We start from the raw sequence: 16,420 nt of genomic DNA, 5'->3' as shown, positions 1-16,420 counted from the left end.
CCAAAGTACAGGGAAAGGAAGCCTTTATTTAAGGGCAGTCAGATAAACCAGCTGCGTGATTCTACATCGTGAAATCACTGCTTTATATCCATCAACTCCACTTTACCAGTCATTAGTAAGGAGGGTTCATCTGCTTTCAGCCTCTGCAGAGATTTTGAGGGTTGTTCTGTTAGTGAGGGCTGGTGGTGGGAGGGAGGGACACGAGCCAGGCTTTGCCAGCAGTTTACTACAGGACCCAGAAGTAGGATCTGATACCTCTCTGTCTTCCCCTGACAGTGGTTTTGCTCTTCAGGCACGCAGGTTCCATCACTGACACCCAAATAGCTTTCACCATGGCACCACAGGGCACAGAACAAGGGGTTCTTTGCTCTTGGCATGGCTTAAAAAAGAAGCGTAAATTGGGCAAAGCTACTAAAAGCCCTTAAATTTAGTGGGTTTTTTAGTCTTTTTTATCTTTCTGACGAGCACACTTTGGCAGTGTCTCGCTCATTCGGGTTTTCTTGGTTTTTTTTTTTTTTTTTTTTTTTTTTTTTTTACTTTAAGGAGTCTTTGCAGTATGATCAGTTTTGATACAAAATACTTCTAGGGGTTCTGATGCAGTTTTTCTGGATCTTGCAGCAAGGAACAAGTGAGCTGTACTTAAGAACCCTCAGAAATCCTGTCCCGGGGACAGGGTCAAAACTTGAGCCTTTCTGAGGTGCACTGGCTCCTTGTTGGACTGACATCCAGTTACAGGTAGCACATAAACAGAAATAGAATCCCAGTGTCATGCTTCATACCTTCAGCAACATGATGGGCGTGAATGTGTGCTAATTACAATGGGTAATTTTAAGCTTTCTCATTTAGGTGGCTTCTTTGCTCCTCGACTTTCATTGCAACACTCAGCATGAAGAGCAGAAGAGGTTAAACTGTTGCATTTTGTATACAGGGAACCATTCATGTAATATACACCAGTCTGTAAAAACTGTAAATGCTATTCTTTTTTATTTTAAACAGTTTTCTTAGTTTACAAAAGATCAATAATTGGTACCTTTTTACACTCTCAGATTCCTGAATATTGACAGATCTTGGAAGGGAGTATTAGCATATGAAACCTTAAGATTGGCTGTCCTGAAGGTTTTTAAGACACGATAAAGCTAAAATATCAAGTCTCTGGGACAGCCCCTCTTAACAATTTGGGCAGAGGTGCACGTCAGAAACCACCAGCAAAGCCCAGCAACCCCCCCCACCCCGTGCCACTGTCTGCCTGCACGCTGTTATTTGGTTGCACACTGTTTAAATCCCAAAAGGAAAATCACACCTCGCATTCCCTCGCTGGCTGCTGGTGACAGGAACAAGATCCATACTCATTAATGATCACCAGGGCTCCCTCAATGTGGTTGGGTTTGTAATCAACATAATACTCCTGGGCTGACATGGCAGCCATTTGGTGCATGGTCTGTTTCTGCTTCTGCTTCCTGCGCTGTGTGACAAAGCACTGTCTTAGTTGCCTTAAGCCGGCTGGAAAGCACTTCCAGGAGACGTACAACACCAAAACCACGATGAGGAAGGAAAAAATCAGTGCCATGGTGCCCGTCACCACCTTGTGAATCTGCACGGCGTTCTCGGAGTTCTCGCCGGGCATGGTGATGGTGACGGCGTACGTGGTCCGGTCCTCGCCGCCCTCCGGCGCGTCGTAGGTGGCGGTGGCGGAGCCGTAGCCGAGCGTCTGGTCGCTGTTGTTGGTCACCGGGGAGAAGGTGTTGACGCTCGTGGGGTCTGCGTCTTCGCACAGGTGGAAGGCGTACACGGCGTCCAGAACATCCTCGCCCTGCGCGTACTCGGGGGTGGCACAGAGCAGGTTGCTGTCGTAGCGACCCTGGAAGTTGCTGAGCCAGGAGGCCAGGGCGCAGACGTTCCGGCTGCAGTCCCAGGCGTTGGCGGAGAGGCTGATGCTAGTGAGGGACTTCCAGGAGTCCAGGACCCGGGAGTCGATGTAGGTCAGCCGGTTGGAGTCCAGCTGCAGGGATTTGAGATGAGGTACACTTTCGAAAACGTGAGGTTCGATGTATTCGATTTCGTTGCCGGAGAGATCCATCTTTTCCAGTTGCCATATCCAGTCCAAGGTGTTTACCACGATGGTAACTTTATTCCTTCTCAAGCAGAGAGAGTGCAGGGAGATGAGCCTGGGAAAATGGGCTAAATTCACTTTCACCAAGTCATTGTGCTCGAGGTGCAGCTCGGTGAGTTTGAACAAGCCCGCAAAAGAGTTTCGAGCCAGGCTCTTTAACTGATTGTATCCTATGTCCAGAAACTTCAGGCTGCGACAGTCCTGAAAAATTCTCACCGGCACGAACTTGATGGCGTTCGACCGCATGTGCAAAGTTGTCAGTTTCCTCAGCCCGTGGAACAGGTCGGGCTCCAGAGACTGTAGGTTGTTGTAAGATAAATCCACACTGCGCAAGTTTGGCATGGGGCGGAAAGTGGTGTTGGGCAGTTGGGTTATTTTGTTGGAACTCAGGGTGAGCTCTTTAACTCGCCGCAATTTTTGAAAGGCATTCCCCTCCACTGAGCAAATGTGATTGTGATCCAGATAGAGCCACGTGAGCTGCATTAACCCTGTGAACTGTCCATCATGCAGCTCTGAAAGGCTGTTGTACCGCAGAGACAAGCCCATCATGCCCGACAGGTTGCGAGGCATCTCTGTGAGATTCAGTGATTCACAGTACAAAAGCCTGCCCTCACACCGACAGAGCTGTGGACACCCACTATTCACAGCTGGAAGCATTTTAGAAAAGATACCCAGCGTACACAATATCAACCCCGGGGGCTTCCTCAGCAGCCAGTTTAAACAGAGACCGATAAGAAGGAAATCCATTAGCAAGAATATTTCCAAATATGCTTGAGAATGTCCATTGAATCTTTTCAAATTCTACATCATATTTTATTTAAAGGGTGAAAAAAAATAAAAAAAAAAAATAAAAAAAGGCAAACCAACAAAACAAAGCCCGAAAACCGAAGCAAAACAGCAAACAGAACAAACACAGAGGCAAATATTTCACTTTACAGCATGCAGGAGCTGTGCAGCATTAAAGTTCACAGACATTCAAAGGTAAAACGATAGTGATTTTGTTCATGTTAAATGCTGCAGCAAAGGAAAAAAAAAAATCTTTCTTCATGAAAGAATTTAATTAAAAAGTGTCTTACCCACCCTTTTCCAGAGAGTGACAACCTCCATTCAGTTGCTTCCTTTGTGTTTGGACTAATTATATGCAGAGCTAAAAAAGACCCCTCTGTGCTACAAATTCAGTCCCTTTCAATGTTGTGCAAGGCTGGCAAGCTCACAATGTCTCACTTCGCTTCTGCTCAACGAGCGAAAGGCTTGTCCAGCTAGCTTTGGAGCTGCCTCCTAGGACCTGCAAGTTTCAGAACTATGTACATGAGCTTGATCTTCTCCTTCTCCCTCTGTCCTTTCCTCTGCAGTTAACACTGTGGCGTGAAAAAAACTCCAAACTCTTTACTAACGACTCCACGGGCTTTGTCAATCTGTTTAATGTCCGTCATTTGCAACGACCATTGACCGGCACAACCTTTACTCCAGAGAGAGGTTACCATTCATTCACTGACCGGCTAAGGGTCGCTTTATTTCCCATTCTTTGTTCGCTGTGCTTGTTAGGTGATGCTTAGAGCAGAGAGAGACAGCCAGAATCCCTTCCCTTCAGCTGAGCAGTATGTTGCTAGAGCATGCAGAGGCACCCAGTGTTCACTGAGTGTCGTAAGCTGCTCATGATTGTACGCCTGCACTGTGCATCTCAGACATGGGCAGATTGAAAAGGGGTGGGCATAAAACCAACATCGGGAGCGAACCAGGAAAGTAATATATGCTCTTTGATGAAATGGAAAATACTTTAAGCCTATCTCGCCATTTCTCAAACAGGCACGCACACACAGCCGCACAAATCATCAAAAGCGAGGCAGTGCTAAGTAGGAAGCTTGAGAATTAGGATTCTTCTTCTCTCTTTTTTTTTTTAATGGTGCTTTTGTTTAAAGTCTGAATTTATAAGCTGTTAGCCGGGAGAGGGAGAGACTCGATTTCATGGTTTGGGAAGGAATATGTAAACCGGTCTCTTTGGATTGCTTTTTTCTCTCTTAGTTCTGATGATCAGATTTGCCTTTTGGAGTCTTGGGGTGGGGGATTGAAGGGTGTGGAGGTTTTGGGGGAGTGTGTGTGTGTGGGGGGGGGAAATGTGTTTTTCTTCTGACATTGTCTAAATAGAGCATGATTTGAAATTCTGTGCATTCTTTCTCATAGAAATGCAGCCAGAGCTCTGCAAATACGAATGTCTCGTTTCATATAAGCTTTAATTACATTTGGTTCTTTTTCCATCCTGCATATTTTGTGTGTTCAGCACATGCCTTTCCTCAAGGCTTTTTCTTCTCCTTTGCGGTGTGTGCCGTGGCACACAGCACCAGAATCCTTGCAGCAGAAAGATCACTGGGCTTTTGGAATCAGATCGATGTACAGGTTGCTGTGACCGTGTCGGCAGCGTGCAAAGAAGGGGTCTCAAACCCCAGGAGTTAATAAGTTTTGCAGATCGTGCTGGGTTTTGTGTGCCTTGTACCAAAGTAAAAAAAAAAAAAAAACCAAAAAAAACCCAAAAAAATCTTTGCCTGACAATTTGCAGCCCTCGTTCTGTGTGGGAAATGCGTCGACAATGAGCTCTGTAATTTTTACTGACTGAAAAATGTGTGGTACTTCTGTCAGGAAAACGCTGGCCATCTTTTCCCGTTATGAAATAGAGTCTCCAGCCTGCGTGCTGGTGAATGCAACCAGAGCTGACAGCTCCCAATTCTGCACCAGTTCTCAGTGAAGAAGTTTCACGTGGAAATGCAAGTATTGCAGAAGAACGTGCTGATTTTAAGTCGCCATCGGGTGGGAAATGCAGGAGGGACAGGGCAAAAGCGTTGCATTTGCTGCTTTCCTTTTCACAGCTGTACTAATTTTTTTTTGAAAAGATCTTGTCTTGGAAGCGTGTGTGAGAGGGCTGATGGTTGTGTCTGAGTGTGGCTGGCTGCTGGGAGTGTGTGCTCGGAGAGATCAAGGAATGCAGTGATTTGATGCAGCAAAAGTTGCTTTACAGAGGTCCTGGCAAACTTAAAGCTCTTGTGCATAAAAATGTGTGAAGGAGATGCATTACTAATGCATCTGCCAAAACCAGTCTTAAATAAATTGCAAATATAAACCACCTGAACTGCAGTTTCAGAACCTGGGGATCAATGTGCTTTTGTGCTCCCTGTTCAGTTTATTTACATTTTTTCTGCTCTTCACAGCATTTCAGTGGCCTCAAAGCAAAAAAAGATGATGCTTTGATAGTATATGAACCTCATCTATGTTTTAGCATTTGGGCAGGAGAGCTGAAGACAGTTTTCCTCTCCCGAAATCGTGCTGTTTGATTCAAAGCAGGCTGTTTATGCGAGTGTCCACTGGTTGCAGTGCACCTTAATTCTGTTTCTGAGTACACAAAAGCAAGAGGGAAAGCAATGACAGGATCAGCAGAAAGAGCACTGAAGCAGGAGAGGCTAAAAAAAAAAAAGACCTTGTCCGAGAATGTATTCCAGATTGCCTTGATGAATATTTTGAGGCAAATAGCAGGGGGAAAAAAAAAATTAAAAGGTGACTTGAACTTTACAGATGCTGAAAAAAGCTTATAAGCAATGAGGTTGTGTCCCTTAAAAACCTGCAACCCTACAAGTCTTCATGGGGGAAGTCTTAATGCCTTCTCCCAAATAAAGATGTGGGGGAGAGATCTGCAACAGTAGCCCTAAAAATTTCAGTTCTATCTTCAGGGAAAGCTGCCATTTTCTGCAAATCAGATGATGATAATGATCACTTAGTTACCATTTAAATGCTACGTATAAAGTGAAGAATCCCTCTACTAGAGATGAAACTCCTTGATGCTTCACTGAAGAGCTGAATATTTATTATTTTTTTTTATTTTTTTTCGCACTGCTGCTTCTTACTCTCACCTGGGACACAGCCTGGATCCTGCCCAGTGTGCCTGTTCCCACACTGGCACGTAATCCATTATCAGTTGGTTTTCAAAGGTAGAAATTGAAGCGGACAGCAGCAAACCTATATGGCATCAGCTGGAAGACTGACAACTAGAATTAGGAACCCAGAATTAATGGCCCTAAGCACACTGTCTCAAAGCTCTGGCAGAGGTCTGGGGGATGAGAAACCCTACTTTTTACTTATACAAAATTTGGTTGTAGAGAAGATTCCAGGTAGTCTTTAAAATGAGAGACCTCAGTGTATGTTTGGGGCACAACCTCAAGAACTGGGTGGGGCACATGGATCTGAAAAGCCAAACTTGGGTGAACGTATGTCTTGGCCTGAAATATCTTTTCTAAATTGGTTTTCTGTTATATTTTTTTGCAATGTGCCTTTTTTTTTTCCTTTTTTTTTTTTTTTCCCAATAAAAGTAAGAATCTACTTTGAACATGATTGTAATGCGAAGGGCTTAATTTCCACTGCCTGAGCTGTTATCACAGCCAACTGTTAAGTTTACACGTTTTGTGGAGTTTCAAAGCCTCTGGCAAGTCTCTGTAAAATTAGCGGGTTTAAATTAGCTTTATTAAATGTGCCATTATAAAATATTTTAAGAATGGCAAACTCAGTTTATACGTGTTCGAGGGAGCTCGATTAAATCAGATGTGAAGGAGGTTGCAGAAGAACAACATGAACAAAGTTTTGGAAAGTTCGAGTGGGAAGCCACTTCTTGTAGTCGTGACAAGTGTAAATCCACTGGCAACACCCCGCAGTGATTGTCACAATTGTCCAGGTTGAGAAGGGGAAACATCCTGCAATGTATTTGGTCTCCACATTTGTAATGTTGAGTTCAGACTGAACACTGAATCATGGAATCAGTAACATTGGGAAAGACCTCCAAGATCACCCAGCCATTAAATGTCCCGTGGGATTTAACTGGCCTCAGAATAATTGCATTCTTACTAATTCCTTGTTTATTCCATCACTGTTTGTGCCTGGCTATTTACCTTGACTTACTTGCAACCCAGGACAGGGTGAATAAGATCAGAATCTGGCCACTGATGTCTAACTCTGCGTGTATACATCTTTTAATAAATTCACCAACAAAATACAATAACTCAGAACAATGTATTAAATACCGAGTATAGTTCTTCCTTCTGGTATTTTCTGAGTGGTTTCTATCAGAGTAATAAAAAAAGTGGGACTTTTAGTGGTGATTTTAATTTCCTCTCATGAATGGAAGGACTCAAACCTTGATCTTTGGTAGTCTTTAATTTTCAGGGGTGCTGAACCGTGGCATTTTGTATAAAGGAAACGTTTGAAAAACAGAAAAGGGAAGAAAAAGACATGACTCAAAGTAAAGCAATCTGTTATTTCTCTGGTGTTTCTGTCTTGGTCAACCTGGACATTTATTGGCTGCCCCTTCTGTATAGAATTTAGGATTTCAGCTGATAAGAAATCCAGCTCCTGTACAACGTGTCTCTTTTAGTAGATATAAAAATGTGTTATATTTTGCAAGATTTTGACCAAAATACCCCTGGTGACTCCATATGTCTTTTAATTCTCATAGAGCCTAACAGACACATTGGATTTGTTAACACCTGTAAATAATAGATATTCTTCTGTAAATGATGTTCTTGTTTGTGACAAGGTGCTAAACACTTTTCTGTCTCATTGCAGCCGTTCCATCCTCATCATCCACATTCAATCCCAGCTGGTTGTGCATAACTCTACAGAGTCACTCAGACAAGATACCTGTGTGCAGAATTGTCAAGTCAGAGCAGAAATGTCAATTTTTAGGAAGAGATATCAGCAGTAAGATGAGGTTTCTCTCTCCTCTGTTTATTACTCTTAGACTGCTTGAATAATCTAAAGAGTTAGTGACTCTCTTAAGTACCTGTGAAGTTACCTACGGATTTCTGGGCGTGCTATCAAAGCTCTGGACAGTGTTATTGAATGTCCAGGTGTAATGGAAAAAAGACAACAAATTAAACTATCCTTTTGTGATTGCTCAACACACTGGTGAAGATCATGCAACATCATGGCTAAGCAAAGGCTGGGGTGTTGCCTCAAATGACCAGGATGGTGGAACTTCTGGTTTTCAGGGAAAGTGAAAATTTAAACCTTGTGTTTTGATTAACTCTTGCTAATTTATCTCTCTAAAAATGCCTTGGGAAGTCTTGGAGGAAGCACACGTGGAGTGCCATGATGAGCAATTGTATAGGTTTTAGTTGGTCATATTTAATTGGAAATCAATCAATTCCACCTTCAGAAGTGCTAAGCAAGACACTCCAGAAAGGTTTGTCTCAAGCCCTTCCCAAGCATTTCTGGAGGTGCCAGTGAATGAACTGTGATTAATTTCCAGTTAGCTGAAGAGCAAAGAGGGCCACAGCTCATCTCATCCACACACTTGAAAACATCTACCTTGCCCTCCACTACTGTTTATTCTTTTATATAAACTCTAGTGCTAGATGATCTTTTATTTGTGCTTCAAGACTTGTTCTTACATGGAAGTACCTACTCCAAGGTGTCCTTCTCCAGAATAACTTGTGTTGCTCGGTCTTGTCTTATGTTGGGGCAGCCCTTCTGAAGCAAAACTGTTCACTCTTCTTAAGCAACGGCAAAACTTTAGGGGCAGTAAACATTTTTTTTAGATTCCCAAGGTTCAGGAAGTAGAGAAAATTGAGAGGAAGTTATGAAATCAATTATTGAAAGCTGTGGTGAACAAGTTAAAAGCTGTTCCTGGCAGTCTTCGGTAAAGTCTTTTTACAAATGGATGAGCTGCTCTTGGAAGATTTTCTCAGAGCAGAAAATCTGTTCTCCTCAGCACTAGACAATCAGTTGTTCTTAATCCATTTTTTTTTTTTTTGCTCCTTTCCAGATGTATTTTAAAGCACAACCAGAAAAGACAGAAACCCTTATTGCTGGCCTTTGTGGATACATTATTTCAAGAAATATGAGTTGATGACAAACTCAGTGCTAGTATTTTGGAATACAATAAAGGCTTTTATTGAGTCCTCGTCCATCACAGAGGATGCCACTTAAATTGACTCCAGGGAAAAGTAGAATCATAAAGTCACAGAATGATTTGGGTTGGAAGGAAACTTAAAGACCGTCTCATTCCAACCCCTGCCATGGGCAGGGACACCTTCCACCAGCCCAGGTTGCTCCAAGCCCCCTCCAACCTGGCCTTGGACACTTCCAGGGATCCAGGGGCAGCCACAGCTTCTCTGGGCAACCTGTGCCAGGGCCTGCCCACCCCCACAGGGAACAATTTCTTCCTTATATCTGATCTAAACCTCCTCTCTTTCAGTTTGAAGTCGTTCCCCCTTGTCCTGTCGCTACATGCAAAGGGATTGTTTGGTCTCAGTTATGTTGCTTCTTGGTGAATTTTGGCAGATAGAGAAGGCAGGATTTTTATGTTTTCATCCTTCTGCTCCGATGAGATCCATAATCTGAAGGGAAAGCTCAGGATGAACTGTGCTGAAATCCTGGTTCCATGTGAACTGCATCTTCTAGGGAGATCAGAGGGACTTTGGAGCATTAGCTCATACACAGAATTAATAGAGCAGAAACCAGGTTGAAAACTCATATTTCAGATAGAAGTCATTGTGATTTTTGCAGGCTTAAAGACCAAGGCAGTTTGTTGACTACCTGAAATATTTATGGTTTCATTACGTTTTATTTGCAACTGATGTAATGTCTAAGAGAAATAACCACGGGTCAGGAGTCTCAGAAGGACATACTTAAAGGCATCACAAAAGATAGTCATGCATTCTAAAAATAAAATAAAATAAAATAAAATAAAAAAGAAAAGAAAGAAAGACAATAACCTAACCTTTTTTTTTTTTTTAAACCAACTTTAAAATACTGGGGCATTACTGAACAGTTTCATATGCTGGAGGAGGTTTGTGTGTGGTTATCTTAGAAACCCAGCTTTGCTCAACAGCTGATTTAATGTTGTGAGAGCCCGATGGCAGCCTTCGAAGTCATCAGTCCTCGCTCTTCTTTGCTTTTGTTCCAGTGTATTTTAAAGACTTTTTATGCCTTATGAGGAACAAACATACGAAGCAATCAAAAGTTTGTGTTGCTCGTTTAATAAATGTAAAGAAAGGTACTGCAAGTTTTTTATAACATGTCCAAAGATCCTGAATTTCCCTGCAAAGCTTTGGAATGAATATGCCAACTACCTTCTCATCATTCATACAATAGCATGAATCATAATTACCCTCACATTATATATGTTTTTAAAGGTGAAACAGCAGATTTGAGGGGCAAATAGTAACAAAGCTTTAGGGTTTGCTTCAGCTGTGCTTTAGAATCCTATTTCCTTTCCTACTGCTGTAATTTTGAATCTTTAATATTCCTGTAAAATGAAGAGCTTATTGCTTCTTAAGACTCAATTTATATTTTAAATGAGTGGAAAGATGCATAATCAACTTGAAAAGACAGGAAAATATCATCTTCTTTTTCGAGATACAGGACATTTTACTGAGTGTTTTGAATTCTAGAGACCATTTTTAAAGAATGCTTGGCTTACTTCTGCTCTTTTTTTTTTGTAGTGCAAATTAATTATCATTTGACAAGAGTGTGTTTGATTTTCTTCTTCAGATTTGGTGGAGAGCCAAGCTTTTTTAGTTACAGCCTCTAAATCAAAACCGAAGGTCAGTAGCTGTGAAATGCCTGTGGCTGAAGATATATTGTGGTTCTCTCTCCATTATTCCGAGATTTCTGTCTGTGAAAAGGTGTTTGTGTGTTTAGGTGGATGCTGTGAGATGCACGTGTGGCTGTGGAGGAATAACCATTTTTCATGGTTACCTCACTAATGTTCCTGGCAGCAATTCTAGGAATTTGGGGAACCATTGGAGTGAAATTCCCGAGCTACCCACCTCCTTGGTGTGGCCTTGGAATGCTGGCTGAGGATCTGTGTCCCTCAATGTGTTGTAAACCTGCTGAGTTCCCTTCCCTCCCAATCCTGTGGGTGTCGGGCAGAGAAGCAGCTTCCAAATCTGCCCCAGCATCCTCCTTCAGTCCCCAGAACCTTCACTGGTGTTCCCATGTGTGCACTGCTCAACAGGAGCCCTTGGCAGGTAGGGGACAAAAGGTGACGAGCAATTTAAAATCATGATTGCCAAATAGGCAAGAAGTCAATCCTGGGAGCAATTTCTTCCTAATGCCTAATCTAAACCTGCCCTCTGGTATCCCTGCTTGTCCTGTCCCTCCATCCCTTGTCCAAAGTCCCTCTCCAGCTCTCCTGGAGCCCCTTTAGGCTCTGGAAGGGGCTCTCAGGTGTCCCTGGAGCCTTCTCTTCTCCAGGATGAACATCCCCAGCTCTCCCAGCCTGGCTCCAGAGCAGAGGGGCTCCCGCCATAGTGAACATGAGAATAATCAACACAGTTCTGGTGCTCGAGACATCAGCTGATGGACAAGAATTCCCGTCCTACAGTGCTCCCAGGTGTGTTTGTGCCCACCTGAGGTTTGGTCACGTTGCCTTCCTTTAGCCTGTTCTGTCAGCATGGACCGTGCACTGACATTTGGTCAGCAGAAATCACTTTGGAGCTGTTCTTGTGCTCCGTGAGGGACATGAAGGCAACGGAGCAACACAAGACATTAAAAACATACTGGGAAAGAGCTTCCCCATTGCCAGTGGGCTGAAGTTGGGTGGTATTGGCTTCTTTTCCTCCAGCCTGAAGAAAATCATATTGACAGCAGTTCTAAAAGCATTTCTGCTTCGACACATCAGTGCTTTTCCTTGGCCCTCACCCTGCAGGACCGCGAGCCTGCTGGATGCATCTGCACCACTGCAAAGCAGAGCTGACCTTGGGATACTTCCCTGAAACACTTTCAGCTCAGAGCCTTTTGGGCTGTGTTCTCTGACTGTCTGGATTTGCTGGCACCATTTTATCCATTAAATACTGATTAGATTTCAGAAATCCAAGAGGCCAAAGAATGCTATCATCTGTTCCTACTTATCTTAATAATATTGCCAGTAACATTCCAGTGTATCAATTCCAGGATATTCTCTGCCTAACCTGATGCATGGAAAACAGAGACAAGGTGCTTTTTTGTTTTAGAGGCAGAAAACTAAGCCATCCTATTTATTGATTTGATTTTGCTGTATAGCCTAGAGAGGAGGGTAGAAAGTAAAAGCTACTTTCAAGGACTGTTAGAGAAATACATCATTTTTCATAATGTTTAATGAATTGCTTACAGTACTTGTTTTACTTAAAACTGCAATTAAATATCACCCTCTAGTCAAAAGGAAAATGTGATAAGAACGTGATTCGAAACTGGGAAGAACATTTTCTAAAGCCCTTTGGGAGTAATTCCAGTAATTATTCAATCTGACGTTTTCCAGAGCAATAACCCTTTATGTATGAACTCCATTAATCATAATAACACAGTTCACATGTCAGACACTTCTGTCCAGTCACTTCATACTCTCCATTTAGTGAGAGGCTAATAAACATCTTCACTAAATATGAGAAATACACTGAACTGCTTTCAAAAACATCCCAGTGTATAGTTTGGGTCTTCTGAGGTGGGACAGGATCTGTTCATGTCTGCAAATCCCCTGAATTTCCAGGCTGTGGCTGTCATCAGCATCATGTCTCCTCCTCTTTTGGTGGCATTTAATTCACAGCATTTTATGGACATTTCTGCTTTCTTTTCTCCTCTGAACTGCCCTGGGGAGGTCTGGTTTGTCTGTCTGTCCAGCAGTAAACACTTCTTGTATTAACTTTCTTATCTGAATAATTGCTCTTTTGCAAGACCTGTATGTAGGAAATAAAAATTCTACTTTGGATCATCTACAAGCACAAGAGTAAATACTTGAATACTTCTCTTCTTGTATGAATTTATTACACATTATTTGAACAGCAAAATGAATATGGAGTAACTATCTTTGATGATAAGCAGCTCTGAGAAGATTTTTGTTATGTTTTTCTGTGTTTCATCAACCGAAGATATCCTGTAATATTGTCTGATGTTAAAATGTGGTGGTTTAAAAATGCAGTGCTGGTTAGAGGCTCCTATTTGAGGACTTTACCATTCTCTCCTTTTCGAATTGACATTGTTTTGTGCTTTTGAAGCTGGCAATGCAATTATGGGTGTTCTGCCGAGGAGTGATAAATATAATCTATTGCTGAGTGTGGATAAAAGACACAGGCAAATAAGACTGGTTTGACACAGCCCCCTTGTGCATCTCCTGACTCCTCAAAAGCTGAGAGGAGAATAATTCTTTGTCTTTGGAGGTTTACTTTACATTATTTCTCTTTTCTTGGGGGTTGTTTTGATTTTTTTTTTTTTTAATTATGGAGCTGTGTGTGATGTGCCTGGGCTGTTGCTGGGACCGAGGCTTTCATTCCGGGGGCTTTGCGTGGCAGTTGTCATTCGTGGCACACTCCAGTAGATGGCAACTCCAGTCTTCGTGACATTTACTCTCCATTCAAACCAGCGATGTTTTCCGTGCCCCCGCCCCCTCCCTCCCCTGCATCTTGTCTGTATAAATAGCTGCGAGTTCCACAGAAACGTGAGTCAATATTACTGGTGCTGAAATCACCACACAGGGTCTGATTTCTGCTCGAACAGCACCAAAGAGAGAGAAAGGAAAAAAAAAAAAAAAATAAAAGGCTTGTAAGCACCAACCCTCCTGGATCATAAAGCACACACTGATTCCCCCATAACTTTAAAAAGTATTTTAGGAGTTTTCATCAAAAGTACTGGTACCCCAGCCCTCTTTTCATGTGAGATAAAGGGGTGGGTTGGCTGCAAATACAGCATTAACTGGCTTTAAGTTTGATGGTTTGGCTGTAAAATGGATAGTCCATACCTACCAATGGTTAATGCTGAAGTGTTTATTTGTGCTGTGGGCAGTAAACACTTAACCCAACTTGTAAATGATATTTCTTTGTGAATTCGGTAGTGATGTGCCTGGATACAGCTTGTCCTGGGTGAGGGCAGGAGTAGGACCAGGGATTTACTGCATGGTATTAGCCATGAGAATATTCTCCAATCCCCCTCCTGCTCAAAGCCCTGCCGTGTCCAGCCTCTTCCTTGTGCTTTTATCCCCTCCCACCAATTGTATTCCCAAAGCACCAGAGCAGAGGAGTTTATTTCTGCATTTTCCTCCGCTGACTTTCCCAACTTCAGTACTCGCCTGTACAATCTGAAGCCATAAAACAAAGCATCTCTCTGTGAGTGGGTGCCAGACATCAGCCACGGGCACAAAAGGTTGGGCTGGAGACGAAGGATCACAACATTCACACAGAGGATCCTTTCTCTATCTCCCTGTGTCAAGACTGTATTTTAATTTTCAAATCACTTCCACTGTGTCTACCAAGGTTTGATTTTGAGGTTGATGGTTAAAGAGGAGCAGAGTGAGGGACAGTTTGTTTTGTTTTGTTTTGTTTTCCTGAATAAATACAAATCTAAGCTCAAAAGAACACGTGCTACTTATCAGATTTTGTTGTTTCCCTTCTTCATCCCTAGAGAATTTTCAGTAATTCCATAAGAAACTTTCAATCTGCCAGAGTCTGTAGGATCACTTTCCCAATTTCACACTAGGTCATATGGTCATAGTACAAACATTTGTTGATTAAAATAAACTGAAAAAAGTTCTAAAGCACAGCAATTTTTAAGGAGAGATTTAGATGTTCACACTTTTATCGGTTTAGTAAAAAAACTTGATTTTCAACCCAGACTTGATTAGTCCATGGATATTTTTACTTCACAGAAACAGTATTAAAATAAATTACACTCATATAGGACAAGCAGAATATTGGTCCATTTAAGCCTGACTGATTTTTATGTAACAAATTAGCGAGCGAGGTAATTAAATCTCTTTTGGATGCCTGTTTCATCTCTGGAAGGAATCCCAAGAACCTCCCAAAACTGACTTTTGGGTTATATATACAGGTCCTGGGTCTGATGCAGCTAAGTGGCTTGTTTCTCATTATCACATTTAGTGCTACAGAAACTACTCCACCAGAGTCTTTATTAAAACTTGCTTAAGGCAAACATTTTCCCTTGGGTCAATAATGACTTTAGAGGGATGGATGCAGAGGCTGGATTTGTTCTGGCTCCTGGAATGAATTATGTCTCACTGGGGCCCCCAGGCAAGTACTTCAAACTCGCCACCAGGCACTTCATCAGAAATTCTGTTCCAGTGTTGAAAGGACCCTGTGCTGCTGTTGGGGAGTGCAGAGCATACATTTGTGGATCTTCCCCCACACCCAAACTGTGCAGCTGTATCCTTTGCTCTGATAAAAACCCAGTAAATTGCCACGTGCCTCGGTGAAGATGTGGTTTAGAAACCTATCCTGAAGCTCTCATGCATTGGGGAAAGCGGTTGCAAGTTATTTCCCGTTAAAATACGGAGCAAAAGAGAGCATCGAGGCAACTTCTGTGGTGTTCCTACTGGTAAAAGTATTCATGAGAGGGGTAGTGTGGGAATACCATTCCTTGGTCATGAGTAATCCAGGCACTGTTTATCACTGCATATCACAGAATCACGGAATGGTTTGGGTTGGAAGGGACCTTTAAAAGTTATTGAACCTAAACTCCCTGCCCTGGGCAGGGACACCTCCCACTAGAGCAGGTTGCTGAGCTTGAATGTTTCCAGGGATGGGGCAACCTCTGGGAAACCTGTGCCAGTGTTTTACCCCCCTGTGCTGGTTTTGGCTTCCTCCCTCCCTGCATGGATTCTGCTCAAGAGAGAGGATAACTGCCCACAGCACAGGCTGCCCTGTGGTTTCACCTGTGTGATCAAGGAGAGGACTTGAGGAGGTGGGATGGAAAATTTACCTTGACCTTGGAGCCACAGGAACAGGAGCTGCAAGGAAAAACAGTCCCTGGTAGAGAGTGGGACACTGTAAAGGGCTTGATTTAGAGTGAGCTCTACTCAGCAACAACTAAAACATCAGTGTGTTATCAACGCTATTCTCATCCTAAATCCCAAATTCTAGAAAATTTACTGTCTCTCCCCCCAAAACCAGGCAGTTTGTAAAATGTGCTCATGTTGATGATAAGATAAAATACTGATATAGAAAAGACTTTGATTTTTTGAGCCCAAACCCAAATTGCTGGTTTTCCCATTTCTGTCTTTTTTTAAAAAAATGTGCTTGTGTGTGAAGTTTGTAAAATGTAGTAGAAGTGTTTGTCCCCTTGCAGTGTTTAACAGGCTGGAGTATCTGTTGCAGTGCAAAGCTATTTGATATTAAAAAGAGGTGGTGATGGGTAATAGGCAGACAGGTGTTTGGCTTTTCTTTGTGCTTGTCAAGGACAGTCTTCCAGTGCATCACTTGGATTACAAGCAGATTCACATTCTCATTTTTTCTTGCTGACTGGATTTTCCCGGAGTGCTCCCTTCAGAGATTTCAGATGCAACATTAC

General features: G+C 42.6%; 2 protein-coding genes across 2 annotated transcripts in view; one reads left to right on the top strand and one right to left on the bottom strand.

Moving 5' to 3' along the window:
- Positions 1-956: 956 nt before the first annotated feature.
- LRRTM1 (leucine rich repeat transmembrane neuronal 1) lies at positions 957-3,810 on the bottom strand. Its single transcript, XM_027904906.1, has one exon. It carries the CDS (start codon positions 2,855-2,857, stop codon positions 1,295-1,297), a length of 1,563 nt encoding a protein of 520 aa, XP_027760707.1. The 5' UTR covers positions 2,858-3,810; the 3' UTR covers positions 957-1,294.
- A 126-nt stretch (positions 3,811-3,936) lies between these two features.
- The window catches only part of LOC114068625 (catenin alpha-2), a 148,828-nt gene continuing 136,344 nt past the window's right edge, over positions 3,937-16,420 (top strand). Inside the window, exon 1 of the mRNA XM_027904904.1 lies at positions 3,937-3,963. The gene's annotated coding sequence lies outside the window, so the exon portion shown is untranslated. The remainder of the gene's footprint in view (positions 3,964-16,420) is intronic.

The sequence above is a fragment of the Empidonax traillii genome, unplaced genomic scaffold (genome assembly GCF_003031625.1).
Source record: "Empidonax traillii isolate 1590-97213 ecotype Southwest subspecies unplaced genomic scaffold, ASM303162v1 scaffold1101:size226669, whole genome shotgun sequence".
In the NCBI taxonomy this organism is placed as follows: domain Eukaryota; kingdom Metazoa; phylum Chordata; class Aves; order Passeriformes; family Tyrannidae; genus Empidonax; species Empidonax traillii.
The sequence above is the reverse complement of the archived record's forward strand: the minus strand, read 5'-3'. Positions and strand labels throughout refer to the sequence as shown.

Excerpts from the sequence above, each read along its gene's own strand:
- LRRTM1 (XM_027904906.1), bottom strand. The coding sequence starts at position 2,857 with ATGGATTTCCTTCTTATCGGTCTCTGTTTAAACTGGCTGCTGAGGAAG.